The sequence below is a fragment of the Amblyomma americanum genome, chromosome 10 (genome assembly GCF_052857255.1).
Source record: "Amblyomma americanum isolate KBUSLIRL-KWMA chromosome 10, ASM5285725v1, whole genome shotgun sequence".
In the NCBI taxonomy this organism is placed as follows: Eukaryota; Metazoa; Arthropoda; class Arachnida; order Ixodida; family Ixodidae; genus Amblyomma; species Amblyomma americanum.
In genome coordinates, this window is record NC_135506.1 from 12,634,564 (window position 1) to 12,655,476 (window position 20,913).

A 20,913-nucleotide genomic window follows, 5' to 3' on the forward strand; every position below is an offset into this window, starting at 1 on the left:
TTCCGCTTGATCACCTTACACTGGGGAAAAAAGGATGTAAAGGAGAAAGAGGAGAGGAGGAAGCATGCATAGACTGAAGCGAGAGGCACACAACCTTTGGACCGAGTGCCATTTACCTCGAGATGGTCGCCTCCATCTTAATTGCTGGGCTGTTATGCAGCTGCAGCGCTCGACGCAACGGCAACTCAAAGAAATTAGACGCAGGCGTTTGAGAGATATTTATTAAAGCACCATAATTCAGCCCTCACATCTCTCTGGCTTCCTGTTGGTCGATGGCAGGGCAGTAGCGGTCGACAGGTGATTGCGAGATCATGGCTTCCTACCTTGCTTCAGGCACCGTTTGTTACATCTCTGTTGCCGTTGTGGTCTCAAGATACTGCTCACATTGCCGTATGAAATTCGCAGCCTTGTGTTGCACCCATTGAATGACTAGCATAGACGTCAGCGCCAGTGGCCAATAGCAATTATTGCCCACGCCGCTCAGCCTTAGCGAAGCACTGGGTTAAACGGCTAGAAGCGGTCTTTTGATGTAGGAGCCCCACCCATGGACTTTCTGGCTGCCAGTCCGACATTCCCGTACAGTACGTCAGATGCACCAAATGCGGACTGAGTTTTCCAGGCCAGGCGCCAATGTTCATTCTGTTAATAACCCGAAACGACTGCATATATACGAAAATGAACTCCTGTCCCACAGCGCTCATAGCGTACTCGCGTTTTCACCTATTTCACCAGCACCTAACTGTTCCCGACTAAAAAAACCTCACAAATGCTGAAGTACAGCACAAGTGTCGCAATGTACGCCTCTGCATAGCTACGTCACAACACGTACAGCCTTTGCCAAAAGTAACCAGGCTGCATGGTTTGCTTCTTGGTTGTATATTGAAGCGCTTATGTCAGGCTTCAAGCTCTAAACCACTATGTGTTAAGGAGAACACTTGTCTTCATCTTCCAAGACCTCTTTGACCTGTAGGGAAGCCATAAGGGCTCTACTATATGAACAAGAACCAAACTATGCAGCCTGGTTACTTTTGGCAAAGACTGTACCTGCTTTAGATTATACCACAAGCATGAGGTATTTATATGACTGTACTTTAGGCACATCCCCAACAAATATTACTGAAGGCACGTGGCAGCACAAGATATGTCATGTGCAGCACAACAGCAGAAGCACTAACATCTCAAATTGTTCTAACGCGGTGTCCTGCTATCTGCATGGCACTGCAGCTCGTATCTGCACTGCATGTAAAGTACCTGTGAATGTTGTACGAGAGTGCAATCTTCCAACAGACTGGACTAGCTTCCTTCCATTCCTTGTCCAGAGGCATATGTGAAGCATGCCAGACATAACATAGGAGTGAGTAGGCTTAGTTCCCACAAAGCGCATCCACGCTTGTTAATAATCTGCAACACGTCTTGTCAAGAGATGGAAAAATTTATAGGACCACTAGGTGAGTATCTAGTAAGCATATACAATACAATACCAACTACCACATACACCACCTAAAATACCGACTAAACACTATGGTCTAAATTCACAATCTGAAAGAGCTTTACTCGTGAGTCTATCCTTCAGTGATTTCAGATGTTTTCATACCAGCTTATAATGTATCACTCTGTAGAAACTGTGAAATTTCTTGTATTAATAATGTTGATAATTGAGATATATGCCTGTTACTGTAATTCCTGTTCTATATTCTTATGTATTCTGTTTTATTTGATGGTTGTTTGTCTGATGGTTACTGTCATTCCTGTCCAATATTCTTTTGTATTCTGTTTTATTTGGTGGTTGTTTCCGCCTTGTGCCTACAGCTGACTTGTAGGGGTGGTGAGGCCCGTCAAGCGGCATCTCTATCGCTGCTTTTTTCTCGCCATCCCCAGTTTGTAACCACAAGCTGAAATAAAAGATTGATTTGATTTGATATGAATGCAAGGCTTACGAAGCATCAAGTGCACATCTTGTCAGTACTATTTGAGACATTGCAAGATGTGTGGTAGATCTGATACAATGCTCCACCAATTTGGGGTAACAAGATGCTGCCGGTTGTGTCTCGGCAAAATATTACCAATGTGTTTTTTTTTTAATATTAGATTTTGAATTTCAGAATGGAGGCCGCCAGGGCAGCCATACTGTTCATACAAGCACACGATATGTCAGGGAGTAGAAACAACCTTTCACTCTTCTAAATCAACTATGTTGGAAAGCGGTGTCTGCAAGCTAAAGAAACTGCTAAAATATATACAAAAGTAGAAGCACGCATTCTTCGTAAAGCGTCTGGCAAAAATGTCTAAAGATCCTTATCGTGGATTGCGAGATGTCTTGCATAGGTCAAAATACTTTAGCTTACTGTAGCTTTTTGTAGAGGTCTGCGAGACCTGTGTTCAGCTTACTGAAACCGAAGCAGCTCTCGGGACAACAGGCGTGCGCAGGTCTGGCCATAAAGTGGGGGCAAAGTTCATAGTGGTGCATGTTCATGTCCTCTGGATAGGAGGAATATGAGAAAAATGCATCCCCTCCCACATGCTGATTAGTGGGGGGGGAACACCCTTTTTACCCCCTCCCCTCTGTGCACGCCCATGCTCAGGAGTCAGGACAACTGTAATCAATTATTTTCACTCGCAACATTTACACAAAATCGTGAATGTTATCCCAAAGCGGTGCTTCCATATCAGTGCCGATCCAGACACACAAAAGCTGTTCGGTGAATATAGCAGCCCTTTTATCTCTTAGTTTAACAGAGCAACGTGCCTTGATCACAGAAAAATTATCTTCTTACTCTCCACAGCCATTCTCCGGTTCACTGAGTAAAAACACTGCAACCACCGCGCTTGTTGGGATAAATCACTGAAATATTAATGTGCATGCATAAGCTCTTCCTCCTTTCTGAAGCGCAAATTTATTTTTAATGTCCTAGTCTACGCAGTTGTGCATGACCATCTAAAGGTGTCACCGTCGAGATCAAGAAATGATCTGCGTTAATAACGCAGCTGGGCCGCTTCGTGACCATTGTCTCACGTACTCAATAAAGAACTCAGTGAAGCCCACCTGTGTGTCCATATTTCCTAGTTCAATAGGACTCACCGCAAACGCTCAATCTGCACAAGCACTATACTCACACATTTTACAGCGAAAGCTGAGGGACAGTAGAGAGTTATAGCGCGGTCTGCTACCATAATGAGCTGCCGCGAGGTGCCAATGCAGATGAGCAGATCATACTGAGGGTGCCTGATGGTGCCAGGTGCCGGCAAGATGCACGAACGCCTGCCGCTTCGGGACCAATCAGCACGTGTGCACTCACGGTAGCGGATTACGTATCGTACTATGTTATGCTATGCTATGTTATGTGTAGAAAGCGAGACTGTCTCGGAGGCCCAGGACATCAGCGCATGCCCACACGTGTTTCATTTCGCCGTTCACGATGCATTTCATGTAGCGCGCTTGATTTGTAATGATGAGAGTGGTTTTATCTGGCATTTTATGGTCTTTGAAATGTACCGCCAAGATATTTTACCAACGTGCCAGCAGGTTTCCGATTATGCAGATATCAAGGAAGACCACACCCCCTTTAACCCATAGAATCCATTCACTACAAACCGAAAAAAAAATGGAAAAAAGTTGGAACTGCAAGCTCTGCTATAAAAAAAATAACAAGACCAGAACTCAGATGTCATGCTGGATACAAACTGCATGTTCCTGCTTTCCCAGTTTTCAATTCTTTTCACATCTTATTTTCCTTTATCTAATGGTTACATCTCCTCACATTCCATCGTCTCAATTATAATGCCCGTGGGCCCTAATATATGAAAGCTTTTACGAGTGCTGTGCACGTTTAACTCAGTGGTGGATATAATGAGACTTTGCCCAAAGCTCAAATTTAGAGATACTAGGCAGCTAGAAGGCCACCTGTTGGCAGCCTTTTTAATATATATAAATAAACATTCCACCCTGTAGCAATAAGACAATATATTTCATTTATTTCACTGCACTAAAATATACTAACTAGTATTTTGCACCTCTAGCTGTTTTTGAGGTGCTGTACTGAGTCTGCGTTGTCACTGTGTTCCTGCTGACCAAGCATAGTTGGCTTGCGTGCTTGTTTTGCTTCCTCTACATACACATCTAGGTCCTAGAAGAAATGGGAAAAATGAAGTGCTTGTTCAGCACACTGACAAAACGTGCTCACAAATCAGATTCTCTCTGTTTCGATTATACAAGTGATCAACTAATGTCATGCACTTTCCACAAGTGATACTTCAAAACATGTTTTCACACAATATAAAAGGCAAGCATGTGCAGGCAAAGAAAATCCAATTCACACAGAAAAATCAAATGCTTGGTTCAAGCATCTCAAAATGTCACATTGACAAAAATACGATCTGTAATGCAACCAGAACTTAAGACTACAAAAGGAACCCAATCTAATGCTCGCCTTGAAATCGGCGCAAATTACTGCAATGCACATATTCTATAAAATACTTTAAATGGGATTAACATTTTCCAATGTGGCTGCACTGATCAGAGTTCACCTGAATTCAGTTCCCTGTGTACTCACATATTATGAAATCAGGTGCCATACTTCCACCTTTGAGCACCAGTTAACAATATGCTGAGAGGGAAGGAAGTAATACGTTTTCTTACATGGTTTTTGTGACAAATGCCATGCAAAGCACATTTCACGCAAGAGATTTCCTGAACAATGAAGACTGTTATCATAGTTTTCCGTGTTGCGAAAAGTGTGAAAAACAAAATGAAGATGCCTTCACTGACACACATACCAAAGCGTTAAATAAGTGCAAAAAAGCTGTAGAGTTAATAGATGGCCTCAATTTCTCATACCGTTTACCACTGCTACCTGGCAGGAAGGCAAGCAAACCATGTTTCCTGGCAAGTTGTCATTACCATAACTGCGACTACTGTTAGGCACACTAAATGGTGTTGCATGAACCCAGAAAAGATTACGAGATAATGAGCAAAGTGCAAGCAAGCGCGGTAAGTATACGCAGTCAGCAGCGAAAGTTTCCAGAACGCGTTGGCTGAGCAACATATTTATTGCAGAACTGCCTCAAAACCCAGTCACTTGCTGCCGATACCAACATACGGAGCAAGATGTACACTCACGCCTGCATGCATATCAGGCAAGTGGCTAGTGTGATGGCACTGAATTAAATGTTTTTCTGCACACTTGCATCTTGTTCACTTTCGTTGCTGGCTGTACACAGTCAACTTATGTAAGAACTTACAGCAAGGGGTTTGTACAGCTGGTGAACACACTGTGCTCCTGCAAACATGGAGAGCATTGCTGCTGCAGCGAACCGCAAATACGGAGGCCAGCCAAGTCCGTATGGCATCGTGGAAATAGCCTTATCTATACAAGATGCCACACGTCACAGAAAAAAAGAACAAAGAAAAGGCATTAAAGTTGAGTGACTAGCTTATATCGAGTGAATACTACAAGTTTGCAAAAGACCCGTCAAACCACAGAGGCCAAGATACTTACAACCAAGGTACAAAGCAGCGCATTTTCCTAATGAGCAAGTATGAGCACTTTTGAAGCCTATATTTTGATGAAGCTTGTCCTGTGGAATCTTTTCTGTTTCCTTATTATTCACACTACACAGCGTAACTATACTGTGCTTTGTTTGTGCACTAACCAATTTTAAAATTATCAATTTCACTCCCTCAGCCGGAGAGGTTTCTACAGGCGAAACCTGTGTTTGCTATTTATATTAGTTTTATTCATACAAAACTCTGTGGCACTAAGGCACTGGAGCAGGTGAGTTGGAATGGCACAGAAACACAGACAACATGCAAAAAAAAAAATAAGGCACAGTAAAAAAATAACAAAAAAGAAAATCGCATTTCATCAGCTAGAAAAAGCTGAAGCGGTGTTCTCACAATGCTACGTGGGCATCAGCATCAGTTGTTGCAGGGGTCATGAGTAGGTGGTTTAATGAGGCACGTAACCAGTTAATTTCTTTCGATTCACTCGACACACTGGCCTCATGCCATAAGTAGGTCTCATGGTTGATCCTGTGACCTTGCTATGCAGTGCCACTTCATGCACATGATGCCTCTAAGAAAAGGGGGAGAAGGGATCTTTGTTGACGCTGTGAAAACAAAAATACTCAGTACTTGTATCCGCTGCATGAGCCAGAAATGCAACAAAGGATTTTTTTTCCCATGAAAGCAGACCTCTTTCAGATCATTTCATGCCATATGTCAAGTTTTTAGAGTCATTTCAGGTAGGTGGTATACTAGCTTGATGCAGTTAAGCTTCTCAATTTCAGTAAAGTTGTAACGTGCAGAGCTGCAGCTACAGCCTGCTCTTTTTCCAGTAGCAACTCTAAACCAATAGCATCCTGCTACCTAAGACCACAGCATTATTATGCAAAGCAAATGCCAAATGCAGCAAGGTAAGGATACTGGTCATTAAATGTACAATCAAAAGAAAAATTCATCTAGTGCAAAACACTTGCAAATAAACTTCAATGCAGGTAAAACAATGACTGCCAGTAACTGCTGTTCAATCATACTGCTCACCTCACGAACTCTGCTCCATATCAACAATGTTCTGGGCTTGTCTCCTCTTAAACGTTCTGTCTGGAAGTTTGCAAGGACAGAATGAGAATGGGTCAAAGCAAGGAACTTCATAAAATAGTAGAGTATTGCGCAGGCATGACTCCTTGTGACATGAAGTTGTTTGTGTAATGCTAACAGTGAGTAAGCTATACTCTCAAATGAACACACAAAGCAGTGCCATGTAGGTAAACAGATTACAACAATTAATACCGAGTGAGTGTCTCACATAAGATGTTCCGCTATATTTAGAAACATGCTTTTTGAGTCAGGAGAGAATTTTTTCAGCACAGCATCGTCATCGATGTAGCGCATCAGAATACAGCTAAGACATGCTAACTATTAGGCTGGTTAACTAATATTTAGTTAACTTTTAAACTATTATTGTTAGGCTCCTTATTTATTGAGAGACGTGCAGCCCACCATAAGCAATATCTATATCAGTTTTCAGAATTTTGAAAACGCAGTTACCCTCGGCACTGTGGCCCAAAAACTTTTGGCTCTTTCCCCGTGTTACGTGCAATGGAGGGGTTGCTTTGCCTAAAAGCTTTTCAAAAGAGCATGTATTTTGGTGCGATGCAAGCAAAATTGCCAAGCCACAGCACCGAGCGCAACTGTGTTTTCTAAATTCTAAAATCTGATACTAATATTGGTTACGGCAGGCTGAACGCCTCTCAATAAATAAGGGGACTAACAGTAGCAGTTAAAAAGTTAACTATGCAATATTAGTTAAGCAACCTACTAGATGGCACATCTTAGCTGTATTTTGATGTGCCACATAGCTAACAATGCTACGTTGAAAAAATCAGTCTTCTAAAAAGGCCTATTTTTAAATTTGCTCAACATCTTAAGTGAAACACTTCATATGTCTAAAGAAACATACTTGCAGGCATGTGGAAATTACAATGCCCACAGCAGTACTACACACTGCATCCTACAAAACGGAAATGTACAGTCTACCATAACTGTTACGGTGTATAGTTTCTAACAAGGTTGGTCAGACATAATATTTGAAAGAATGTAGAGTTAAAACAACACATAGAAAAGAAGAGCCATCGTCGTCTCTGTGTTGTTGTAACGCAATGTTTTCGTTCGTTTTTTGTCTCTGTGCCAAAGCACTTTATTCAGTGCAATCTTCAATATGTTGCATCTGTTTATTGAAAGATACTTAGAATCTGTCCAAGCTTGAGAAAACATAAGCAGAGCTATTTTGAAACCGGAAATATTAGCCCGTTTTCCAAGTGCAATGTAATACACAGGTCTTTGAAGTAGCACTTATGTATATGTCTATCATAGCCAGTAATAACAAAGTTCAAGACAAAGGTACAAGAAAATCTGCCAGACAGCAGCATACTAATGAAGTGTGTATACACTGTACAAGTATGCATTAAAATGCAAACACGCTGAACAAGAATATCCAGTTTTATGCACGCTCTCTCTCTCTCACATGTCACGCTGTTCACTGCAGACAGTTTGATGAGTTTGTTCATTCGCATTGTTGCTGTTGTGATGGGTGTGTTGGCATATAACAAGGAGTGACAATGCTGCAGTTAGTCACAAACTTTGTTAACCCTCCCAACTGCTTGGTTTGGTTGGTTTATAGGGTTTAATGTCCCCAAGTGACTCAGGCTATGAGGGACGACACCGTAGTGGAGGGCTCCGGGTAATTTCAACCACCTCGGGTTCTTTAACGTTCGCCGACATCACACAGGACACAGGCCTCCAGCATTTTGCCTCCATTGAAATGTGGCTGGCGTGGACAGGAACAAACCAGCGTCTTTCGGGCCAGCAGCTGAGCACCGTAACCACTAAGCAACTACAGCGGCTTCTTCGCAATTGCTGCTCTATTGAAAGGTAAAAGCAAGGGCTATTTTTTATGCAGATTCTTTCTTGTGCTGCACAAAACAGAAAAATCTTTAAAATATCGTTTTCACACAAAGAATGGCTGAATATTGGTAACCTTGGCATCATTGAGCACAGCTGTAGATTCCCATTGTTTAGTGTTACTTTGCTCTCAATTTCTACCAAATCCTACCCTAGCACTATGCACCAACAGAAATAACAGATGTCTTTGGAATTTAATAAAACTGGTTTTTGAGGAAAGGAAAGATGCAGTGGAAACCTGCCTGCATTGTGAGGGAAGGAGTGAAGGAGGGAGTGAAAGAAGACAAAAATTATTGTGTGCCCTGACCATGCCACCTTGTGAAAGAGTGGGGAAGGGCGTCGGAATAATTTCGATCTCCTGAGGATTTTTAACGTGCGTCAACACCACACCCCAAATGTCGCCACACCTTAGCCTTGAAATATTTGACGAAAACAAGCAAGCAGCTGCAGTGCATGCAACTACCCAAACAGCGCGCGTTTTAATTTTCATATTTTACAATGCAGGACTGTCAGCCAGTAAAATAGAGAAGTCTACACAGCCAGTATGGCTGCCACATTTAATGACTTTTTTTTTTAATGTGATTAGATATATGAACCCAAAAGCTCACAGAAGTTTGTATTCCCGCCAGGAGTCCAGTTGATCATCGCAAACTCGAGCGCTGCACCAAGCAGAAAGAAAGCGGGCAAAAATCTGTACGGCCCAAAAGTGGCCTTGCCAGGCCAGTCCCTCACAATCCGCGATAGCCACGCCGACTTCTTCATCCCTGCAGTTTTGAACGAGGCAGATATGTAGGCGATATGTAGGCTATAAATTGCACTGTGCGCAAAATTCGACAATCAACAAGGACAGGAGGATGACCTCAGGATACTTGCACGCATGCTGGGAAGGTTCGTTTAGGAGGTTGTCTGGTTATGACGAGCATTTATGCTGACCCTGTTTACATGCTGCTGTTCTATGCACTGTTGTTGGCGCATAATGCGTCTTTTTTGGCAAACTACATTGTGTTTCACATGTATGCTACAGATAAATTAGGAATAATCTGCTCGACAATAAAACGCTGATACTATGCGTGCTATACAAACCGATGCGCCAGCATTTATCAGCCTTGATTTCATTTTAAAATCACGACCAATATCACATCCATGAAAGGTCACCAATGCAGCCGGTATGCCGGTGCTCACCGCTAGAAGCCAAAGGCGAATATGTTGCAAAAGCTCGATTCGGAAAACCTAAATAACGGAGAGATGCAAGTCGGGGCAGTAGGCTGCATTTCTGCAGGCACGTGCCTTGCTGTCCAAACGACCCAAACTTCCATGCATACTCACAAAAATCACGACAAATAGCAGAGCAAACTGCAATCGCCTGCACACCATGCTTTTCATAAACACCACCACAGCGTGGCCTAAATGCCTGCTGCGTCGCATGTCTGTTTCTCAGCTTGACCGGGTTGTGGCGTCAGCTTATTTCCCGTTCGGCGGCGCTACCATAGGGACGGCGGCTGCGGTATCGGGAAAGCATTATCACTGTTCTTTTATCTTTCAAAGACCTTCATTTTATTTAAAACGTGATTTGAACTTACCACGCTTCGAAGTTCGCCAAACATGGATGCATCTTTTGAAGAGTTTTTAAGTGCGCTATTTTTTGTTCAAACGTCTGTGCAACATATGATTTGCGGGACGGCGCAAACTGCGCACGGTAATCCAGTTCTGCGTAACATGGCGAGGACGAAAGCAGAAAAAGGCAGAGAAACTAACGGTGCACGAGCTCGCTCTGCCTCGGTCCCAGCGGTCTTGGCGTTGCGAAGAGGAGGAGGTTATGGAGAGAGGGAAGTCGCATTCATGCACTCACTCAGCTGAAGGAGTATGAGTTTAAATATTTCCATTTCATTACCATAAAAACCTCAATGAAGGTGTGGCATGAGAGATAGGATAACGTAGAGCGTAAAACCAAATTTACAGTATTTCCGTGTGAATATACTGTGAACATATTACATCTGTGATGCTGTTGGGAAGGTTCTTCCAGCTGCTGTTCTAGAAAACACTGGCATTAAAAATGAAATATGAGTGCATAAGCAATAAACTTGAAATATAGGTGCCCGATCCTGTACGACAGGTGTTATGAGCGGCAGGCCAGTCATCAGGAGAAATTCCTCAATGTGTCACCTGTTTTTGGGCCACCCTGATGACAAAGAACAGATGGGCAGAAGGGTCAGTAACATACATGGACTGGGGCTGGTGTGGCATGTTATACCAGGTGTGGCATGTTATACCACCATTCAAGGATAAGGAAGCTCACCTTCCACCAACGATCATTAACAGTGGACAGCCACAAGGCCAACATGCATGAATACGAATAACCATGTACTGTCGACTAATCACTTTGGCATGTCAAAAGGACAACAAAAAGGACTCCAGCACTGTGGCTCATGCAACAAAAGGTGTTGTTCTGACAAAGCCACAAAGCAGATATTCCTTTCCCCTCTGACGGAGTCCAAAGCGGCAAATTGAAACGGTAAGCCCGATCTACCCAACAGCACTGTTGCATGAAACAATGATGTCATCCAATTTAAAGGTTACAACTAGTTCCTTTTCCTGTGTGGTTGTGGTTGGCCAGCAGCCATATCATTCCAGTGACTGTGAGGGTGTACTCTGAATGATGATGAATCAACATTTATTAGGCCCGAAATAAATAGGTGGTGCCTGCAGGCACCAGACGGGGTGGTTCCCTAGTTACAGGACCTATATGTTTCCAGCAGCTCCTGGCCCCTGTCTGTCAGTGCGAGCCAAATCGGTAGGACAGGGCTTGATAACAAGGTCTCCCATTGCTCAAGGGGTTGGGGATTGGGGTTGTTGGCGGGAAGGGGAGGAGTGGGGGTCTTGAGTTTTGTGCACTCTGCCAAGACGTGCGGCAGGGTGCCTTTTTCTCGTTTTCAATAAGGACAGAGCATATCGTGTTCCGCAGGGTACATGCGGTTCATCAGTACGAGATGCGCAAGTGATCCCGCCTGCGCTCAATGCAGGATAATCTGTTGTTGCCTGGTGAGTTTGGGGTGCGGTTCTGGCAGCCTGCACCTTTCCTCGCGGTACATCCGGAAACTCAAACAGAAATTAATCAAGTATGTCATTTGCTTTCATTCTCCTTGAGTGACACTTCTTGAAGATTTTTATAAAAAAAATGGTAAGACAATCGTGGCCGGCAAAGAATGCACATGACTGGATGCAGCTACCGTAATAATTTGCCTTGGGCTTTGTTACACATCTTTCATTTTTACTGTTACAAGATTTTATGCTCCGTTAATGCTGTGTTCTGAAATAAAATGACAAGAGTGCTATCTTGGAACACTAATCTATCAACCTAACTTGATTTCGTGTTTCCATTTAGTGCTTGATCATAGCTGACTTGAAATCCCGATGCTCTTTGATAACATTCCTGCCATGAGATTCTCTAAAGGATCCATGTATTGAAATCCAACTCTAAATGTCCACACGCAGGAGGTCACCCCGATGACTGTCCAGTCACATGCAGCATTCAAATAAACGGGCAAGAAGGTGCTGTACTTGCTGTGCTTTACCTATCTGTCTGTAAAATGTCAGAATTAAACCTGTGGACGCAGCAAAGATGACATTGTTTGAATCGCCCTGAAAGTTTCTCTTCGTATACTGTAGCCAAAAAACTCTCTGAGAAAAATGGATTACGCATCAGTGAAGGACACCAGATAAAGCCCATGAGTATACAAAGGCCTTAAAATAGTTGTTTCTTTTTATTCAATGCTTCTTCCACTTTTTCTTTCATACACAAGAAAACAAAAACAAGCAGTCATAATACATTGTCCCAGACAGCTTTGTCCCCCTCCTTTGCACTGAAACTGGAAGAACGGGCAACTCCTTTACAGAGACAGTTCCACACATGAAGAGAACTTCCCATAACAAACATAACCACCTTTTTTAAACAAGCTGCGGTAATCGAAGAGGCTGCCTGTCCACTGTACATGATGCTTAAGGAAAAGATAAAAGTGCTAGCAGGCCGACCAACATAACAAAAAAAATATGTAAGCGCTCAAAAAGAAGAAAACAGAAATGTTGAGAACGACACTGTATACAGAAAGTACAAAGGTACAGAGCTGTAGAGAGAGCGAGAGAGATGAGAATTACTTATATTATTTAAATATGTATATATATTAAAGACATCACGTGAGTTTCTTTCATTTGTGAGCTCAGTTTCCAGCATGATGTCATTTTGCTTGGTGCCATTTGGTATGTCTTGTAGGTGTAGTAACATCCGTATGTTTATATATTATTGTCGCAAGCCTTTCAAAAAGTCTTTCTGTCTTTGAGGGGGATAATAGTAGCAATGGCTTCAACAAACGCTCGCACACACACACACAAAAGAAAGGAACCAACGGGATTGAAAAAACACCAAAAATGGTGGCATACTGCGTGTGTAGGTAAAAAAAAGAACAAAACTGATATTTCGTATGTACAAACCAAAGTAACAATGCATATAAGCACCAAATACTAAAACAAATGGTATATAGAAATTGCGATTACAGACACTGTATAGCACACTGCACTCAAGTCTGTATTTCTTGGACCTCACAGCTTCGAGAACAGTCCCAGGCAGAAACGTTAGTATATAAGCACCACCCAGATTTTTTTTTTTTTGTTTTGTCAGGGAAGACCAATGCCAAGCATCAAATCATAACAACACATTCATATATGTACACTTCACTCTGTAACGGGCTATGTCTTCCATGGCAAGGGTCAATTTGCTAAGTGACCAAGTGTATATACACCAAAGCGCATTGTATATGCCGTTAGAAATGCAGCAAACATGAACCACACTACAGAAGAACACCAGTGTGAACGCTTTTGCTCCTTATCATTAGGCAACTTCACAGCACGTACAAGCCATGATATCCGTCCACAGATTCCAAAGTTGTGCTCCTTCTATAGCTTGTATTGCCTTGTGCATGTCTTAAGGATGCACAGTGCTTTCAGATATCTTGCAAACTGTGCTAGTTGTTCAAAGTTGAACACGACTGGAGTAATCTCCCATGTCATAGGCTGCCTGACTGCAATTCCTGAACAATAAATGTTCAAAGCAATGGTGAAGAGTGTTCAACCACAATGAATTTTTTAAAATTCCATTTGGCACTCTCCAGCCATTCTGGCACTGAATTTTGTTTTTCAGGCCAAATTAAATTAAAGTTGTTTGTGATGCCACAAAGACAAGGTTTTAAAAAGGTAATTGTGTGTTAGGCTACAAGGAGGTTCCGCCTAAAGTTTTGGACTGCACACTAAAGATTTTGCAGAATCGATAAGCTTCACAGTCCAACAGCTTTGAGAACTAAAACTGAGCAGCTTCCTCACAGACTGTCCACACAAGTAAAGGTTTGTGATTACGTAGACCATGAACAGCCTACAAAAATTTTTCGCTCTGACAGAAAACAAGAAAAGGGCTCCAAATTTTGGTTAGCTCGCTTGGCATGACAGTGCAGAGGCAGCACTTGGAGACCTTCGGAAGGATCCCGTTTTTGGAAAGGCAGAAATACCTGGCGAACGAGTAGCAGCGACGCAGCACAACAATAAATATGTGCACGCCTTGCCCACACAGCCAACCATTACACACGAGTTAGTCTCGGTGAAGGAAAATGGCTTGCATAAAGTCTGCCTTGATAATAAAACTCTCATGATGTCATTCCTTCAAAGCACCAAGCAACGCTAAATGACACAAAGGCTCGCCAAAGCTTGTCTAGCCAGCAACAAGTTGACACAGTGCACAAAACTGTCATTGCCAATGCTGAAGTGCAGTGCAAGCAAACAGCAACAACACCTTTCTTCAGGGTCTTGGCTACACACCATTTTCCAACACTGCTGCTACAAGTCAGGTCAGAGAGACAGCCTCCCACACACAGCTCTGCTTGAACTGAAAACTGTGCTTTGAGTGCCTCGTGGCTCCACAGCTATGTGACTGCATTCCTAAGGAAGTTTGGGATGTGACACGCATAATTCTGATTGCACCCGAAGTGTAAAGACATGTTTCGCTGTCAGTGTGGCTGTCTCCATCTTAGTACTGCAGTCGAAACAAGCTGTCGTCATCTGATACACAAGACGGAGCAGTGCATCAAATGATAATCTAAAAACAAGTGGCCCCCACTCTTGTGTTATTATTACTTCATGCAATGTTTGTTCTGCAAGCTTAAACTGAAATAAAGCAACCTAACAGCCAACAAAGTTTTGTTGTCTCAGTTCTGGTGGATGTGTTCACACTGAGATTTGTATCCTCCAAGGAGAATAAATAGCCTTAACATTTTGTTTATGAGAGTCAAATCGTGCATGTTGTTTGAGCACCATGCACCCTTGGTCCGTGGGTACCCATGGCAAGAGCTATTACCTTATTTCAGCTCAAAGCTAGCCAAGTGAATCAAGGCAGCATGTGCCTCGTAGCCATGTGCACATGGGAGAAAGCCATCATGAGTACCCATGGGAAGAGCTAAAGCCACATTTAAGTGAACAGCTAGCCATGAGAACCAAAATTATCAGCAGAGCTACATATACACACAAGCTGTTCCTCACAAAGAACAATGCACAAGATTTCACTCGACAAAACCACCTTGCAAGATAACTCCCTCACAAAGGCTGCAAAGATGAGGTGAACTATCTTTCAAGGCAGTCCTACAAGTCAAACGGCATAATAATTGATATTGTGCCAGCATGTAGAGTTCCAAAAAGACTGTAATGACAACTGCTAGGGAAGCCTAGCATATGTGGAGATCCTGTCCATCCTCTGCATTGTCTTTGCCAATTTAAGGATTCCCTTACATTCTGGAGGTGATAAACCAGCTGGCCAACTAGAACTGAAGCATGAAAAACATTGGAATTATCTAATTTTCACAATTTAATCAAAACGGTTTTGCCCACCAACTACAAATGTGACAACTGATGATATCATAAGTTTACTTTGCATCAGAAACCGTTCTTTAAGATGAACTAGTGAGATTTCATCATGTAGCTCATTTTTATTTTAATATATTTACAGACAACGAACAAATGTTTTGTGCCTCAGAAGCACGTTCACCTATTGCACTGAAAAATACAATTGGTGTGTCATGTAATTTGAGTCAATATTAAAGAAAAACTAGGACATATAGAAGCAGAGTGCTTGGAATGTTGCTGAAAGCCATAAAAAAAAAACATAGAAACAAGGAGCTTTTTGTGGGAAGTCAACTGATGAATGTGCAAATATGCATGAACTTCTTGAGTTACGCAGGCAAACAAAGCTGAATGAAATCAGTGCACTGAAGGTGTGGTTTTTAAATATATGCTGCCTGTGATGAAGTTTTGTAAGACCTCTAAACAACTGATGCGGGATTTAGATAAACTTAGAGTAAGCACCCAATCTGAGCCTGGTTAACTTCAAATGCGAATACTCCTTGCTGTAGTCGTGCAAACACATTTGCACAAATATAGTTGTCATACGCATTCATGAAAAAAATGAGGCCTTACACCCTCCCAGAATTCTGCACTCTGAGTTGAAAAATCAGCACTTCTTCGAAAACCAATTACTACAAGATATGTTTCTTTTTAAGCTCCACTTCTGTACAGAAATTTTTGCATGATGCTACTGTAAGAAGTTTCATGCATTATGTACACAAGAACAAGTTGACCAGAATACAGGCCAGTGCTTTCACTTTCATAATTCATATAGCAAAGAAAGGGTTCCGCTATATAAATTCTCACTAAACTGCATATAAACTGATCCCCCACCCTTGCTTAGTTGATTTTTTTTATATAATTTAGTGTAAACACAGCAAGGTATATTTTTGTACTGTTGTATACACAGTAAAGTTAAATTATTGCCTATTTATTCAACAATTAAATAAGCCCTTATCTGGGCACATTGGCAGCTAACAATACTAGGTTAGTTCCACGTAGATGTAGTGTATATTGTGTGTTCATTTCATGAAAAGTTTAGCCTCAACTTACATGGCACACCCTGTATTGCAGCCCGATTTTTATGATGTTCTTAAAATATTTGGACATTTGCACTCATGCTGCGCATGCATATTGCTCCAAGCTCTCTCCATACTTATTGCACAGGAAGAAACCACTTCGAAACATAAATAAATTTACAGGCAATGTTTTTACAAAATGATCTCAATTTATAAATCACCTTCTTCTCTAACAGTTTCAAGTATAAGGTAACCAGTGTCAGCAAGCAGACAATAGAGCACACCGAATACAGAACACACACCCAAACACAGTTGTAGTAAAACAAAATACGGAACAAACGGTTCCAAAGTTCTGAGCGTAAAATGTACAACTCCTACTAAAAAACCGAAGTATAAAAGACACTCAAAAATTTGTAAAGATTACCAAAAGTAGGTTTGAAAAGTTCATACTCACGAATATTTTGGTTTCTACGCTGCACATTAGTGTGTGTAATAAAAAGAAAGAATCCCCTCAGCATATTAATTCAACTTGATAAGCTGCTACGACTGCCTCCTTTGCCACACTTTTAACATTTGTAAGCTTTTGGTACTGTAATAAGCATACAACAGTTGGAGGCTGTTATTACAATGGCAACAAGGTTGCAATGGCGTGCTACAGTGTTCACAACTTATCTTCTTTGTAACATGCAGTACTCATGAACTGAAAGCTGCCTCTGCTCATAAACAGTAATTTAGTACTAACAATCCTGCAGCACTTCAAAGACAGTTTTGAATTCAACAACTCAACAATGTGTGCACACCTAATTCACAAGTACTGCTGACAAAATGTATGATGGTATAACATCACATAGGAACTCGAAAAGCAATTGTACTATAAAACAACAAAAACAATGAAAAGAGCGATTACTGCTTCTCAAAAGGCTTCTATAACCAATAGGTTTCGCAAAATAAATTGGCTGTTCTCTCAACAGCAAAAACTCTACCTCCAGGTGGGTTACAACAATAAACAAACATTTTTTGACACGTCTTACACCCCTGCTGTTCAGGGCCAGAAATATATTCAGGTGGTTTTGACACTGCCCTCTCAGCCAGAAAATGTTCAATAGGCCCAACCAGTCTCTGTCTCAGAACATAATTCACACCACTTCATACCAGATGAAAAACCAAAATGCAACTATGTGTTCTGGGACACGAACCACAAGGACCTGTGAAGACTTTTTTTCCACTGGGGCTGTGACCTCACAGTTTGGCTAAAGCATTATTTCCTTCTTCAGTGATCACATGTCAGTGCTCCCACGCCAGGCATTTGTAAAAAAAAAAAAGAAAGCAATAAACCCAAAAACACCTTTTCGAGGCACCATCTAAGATCCCAGTTCCTTCTCACTACAGCTTGGCTGCACCATCCACCACGAGGAGTTCAGACTCTGGACTCCTGTCATGGAAGGTGTGTTGCATAAGCTTTAGGACTGCACATTAATGCAGGCATGCAAACACAGCAGTTTTTCAAACCAGCACGCCTAAACAAATCTCTTTTGGCCAAAAGCAGGTGGCCCACATTTGCAGTCAAGTGAACAACCACCCTTTTCCAAAAGAGTGCCCGATTTCCAAGGATCGCTGTGGCATGCTCCGCGACATCCACAACCATTCCTTCAAACAAGCATGTGGCTTTACGACACAAGTAAGTGTAGGCTTAGAAGTCTTCAGGAAATGTGCTATAATATGCATGGCTGATGATGTACGAAACGACGAAATGCTTGTCATCGATTGTCAGCTAGCCTTCCAACTTCCTTCATTCTCTTGGTCACGTTGATGCAAGATGGCACCTTTACTCTCCTAGCCAGTGCTCATCTTTTAGTTAACACAAGTCCACTGTCAACGACCGCAGCGGGGATTTTCCTGCTACTCCCCCTGGCTTTGGCAGAACGCTGTTACTGGCACGCAATGTGCTCACATAACCGCGTTGCAAAAACACTCTGAGCACTTTCCTGGAGGCCTTGTTTTGTTCTGTGTAACGTGTGAAAGACAAAGCTGTGAAAGTCCCTTCTCCTCCTATCTTTTGCCTGTACAACAACCATCCCTGCAAGATCTACCCACCAACGCAGTTCGTAGGATGAGATCGCAAGCAGTTTTTTTTTTTTTTCTACATGCAACCTTGGCACAAGAGTTCGTTCCCCGATGCAAAATGCAACAAAGAAGGCCACGTGCCTTCAACTCTGTCAGCCACAGCAGACACGAGCACAGATTGGCCCGCAGAAAAAGTTTTCATTTGGCTGATGCAGAGTAGGGAGTGGTGCTGTCACAACCGGTGATGCCTCTGTGTGGCCGCTGTTTTTCCCACAGGTGCAGCGGCGGCGACCAGTGGCGCTTACTCACTGTGAGAGACCTGCTGCCAAGTCAAGGTACAAGGGCGTGCTGGCAATGCGTTCGAGCGCGAAACTGTGCACAGCAGAGAATGTGGGCTCGCGTCGTCACAGTTGGCGTCGTCTCGCGCACACGTCTCCGGCAGGGTTGGAAAGGAATAAAGTGGTGCCTGACTCTCCCACGCAGGTACAACGTTAATGGAGCTTCACGAGGGTTGTGTTCCACCGGCACTGTTCCTACTCCTTCCAGGCCTGGCTTCTTGTCAAGTCCTGCTTGAAGAAAAGTCAGGCAGGGGAAAGTGAATGGGAATGGGTGGGATAATGGCTCTATGTCAAAAACAAGCTTTCCCACAATGCAAAGTACCAGCTTCACAAACTACAACCTGATCATCTGGACATAAGCTTTATTACCAGGCGCTAAGTAAAATGTATACCCAGAAAAAAAAAAAACATCGGGTCCAATTAGGTATTCCAATTGAATCCCATTGGAATCAAGTGGACTCGAGAAGAATGCAGCCAAGTGACTCGTGAAAGTTTGGTACTCCAATTGGTTTTCCCCCTGTAAACTGAGCAATGCAATTGGTTTTGCCATTACAAATTGGATCATACAATTTAGAGGTTCAACTTGTTCCCCTCCTTCCAGTTGGCCAGTCAGTTGGCTCTGCCATTTTAAATGGGTCATCCAAATGGGTGATCCATATTGAATGTGCAACTGGACAGTCCAATTGGGAGTTTCCAAATACACAATTGGAAGTTCTCCAATTACAAGCCTTAACTAGGATCTGCATATTGTTATCTACAGAACACAGAAATGCAAACTAATTAGGCTTTTCTAAAAAAAATATTAGCAGCTTCATTTGCTGAATTGTTTTAATAATTTATACCATCACTGCAGTTGTGATTAGGTGAGAAAAATTTGCTCAATGAACAGCACCCCTGGATGCAGGAGAACAGTGTCATGAATAGAGTACAAGCCCAAAGAAAATTTTCACAGGGACACTTAATTCCATTATGTATTGGAAATTCAATAGCATTAGCAGCTGTTCATGCCTTTAGTGGAAGTGACGTCACTACCGTCCAGCCAATGAGCAATTTCATGGCCGACAATGCAATAACGCCCGATGGGGCTTCCAAGGCTATCACAATAAAAAATTAAATCAGTGGACATACACTCATCATTTTGATATTGTGCTAACTCTTTAGGCTCTTAGTGGTCCTATGGTTTACACGTCATGCATATTTGCCAGTGGCCTACTTGAAGCTAACACTTGAGTTGGGTGCCAACAGTATAAATGTTCCAAATGGAAGCCCCAACGAGAACGTCCAATTGAAATGCCCCATCTATTCCAACCGATTCAAAATACACAACTGGAAAGTCTAACTGGAATCCACACAGTGGTTTTTCCTTGACTAGGCAGGAATTCCAACTGGACATTCCAATGGAGCTTCCAAATTGTTCTAAGTACACAACTGGGAATTTTCCAGCTGGAAAGCCCGACTGGACCCAATGTTTTGTGGCTTGTGCGCCCAAAGATAAAAAGAAAGCTCCCAGTCTTTTTGCACCCAACTTTCCCTCTCTTCACTTGTCTGAGGTGAAGAAGTGAAAGTGATCCCTGTAACGTCACCCATAATCCCTCTATGTTAGAGGCTGTGGCCCCCAACACCACAACCTCCAATTTCGATAGGTTGCTCAATCTTCCTATTTATAGGCTGGGTGTACTACACATTGCAGTTGGTGCAATAAAATTCCCTGCCCAGTTAATGTGTTTACCTGTCTCAAGAGATGCAAGATTATATAATGTCTGTAACAGTACAATCATGACACAAAAAAACTATGTGACACAATGATTTCATTTCCTTTTGGTCAACAGTACCCATGCAAGGGTGTCACAGAACCCTAATCATGCAATCTCAAAACTTGAATAGGCAACATTTAACTCTATGCTTTAGCACTTTTTGCAATGGCTACATGAATGCCTCTATCATGCTACCCTTTGTACATTTCCAATCCAAATTCTCTGATGTGCTTTTGTCCAAGAGCGTCATACAAGTGGTGAAAATGATAAAAAAAAAAGGCATTACTTAAGCTCTGCTGGGCATTATTCCTTCCACAAGGACTCAAACTGTAGTCTACCAGCTACTG

At 42.4% G+C, this 20,913-nt stretch overlaps 2 protein-coding genes across 7 annotated transcripts in view; both read right to left on the reverse strand.

The window, feature by feature from the left end:
- Positions 1-5,238: 5,238 nt before the first annotated feature.
- sloth1 (sloth 1) lies at positions 5,239-9,792 on the reverse strand. Of its 2 annotated transcripts, none has more exons than XM_077639051.1 (4): positions 9,746-9,792; positions 9,067-9,222; positions 6,539-6,598; positions 5,239-5,363 (listed from the first exon to the last, which is right to left on the reverse strand). In XM_077639051.1, the coding sequence occupies exons 2-3, from the start codon at positions 9,218-9,220 to the stop codon at positions 6,540-6,542; spliced, it is 213 nt and encodes a 70-aa protein (XP_077495177.1). In that variant the 5' UTR covers positions 9,221-9,222; positions 9,746-9,792; the 3' UTR covers positions 5,239-5,363; position 6,539. The 2 variants fall into 2 exon arrangements, with proteins under 2 accessions (XP_077495177.1, XP_077495176.1); XM_077639050.1 differs by having other exon boundaries at positions 9,641-9,766.
- A 2,400-nt stretch (positions 9,793-12,192) lies between these two features.
- LOC144107601 (uncharacterized) overlaps positions 12,193-20,913 on the reverse strand; it is a 94,461-nt gene continuing 85,740 nt past the window's right edge. For all 5 annotated transcript variants that reach the window (XM_077640698.1, XM_077640696.1, XM_077640699.1 and 2 more), the window contains one exon: positions 12,193-19,040. The gene's annotated coding sequence lies outside the window, so the exon portion shown is untranslated. The remainder of the gene's footprint in view (positions 19,041-20,913) is intronic.

Coding starts and splice junctions, on each gene's coding strand:
- sloth1 (XM_077639051.1), bottom strand. CDS start 9,220: ATGAAGAAGTCGGCGTGGCTATCGCGGATTGTGAGGGACTGGCCTGGC. Junction 6,599..9,066: donor TGGCGGGAATACAAACTTCT/GTGAGCTTTTGG, acceptor GCAAACTTCCAG/ACAGAACGTTTAAGAGGAGA.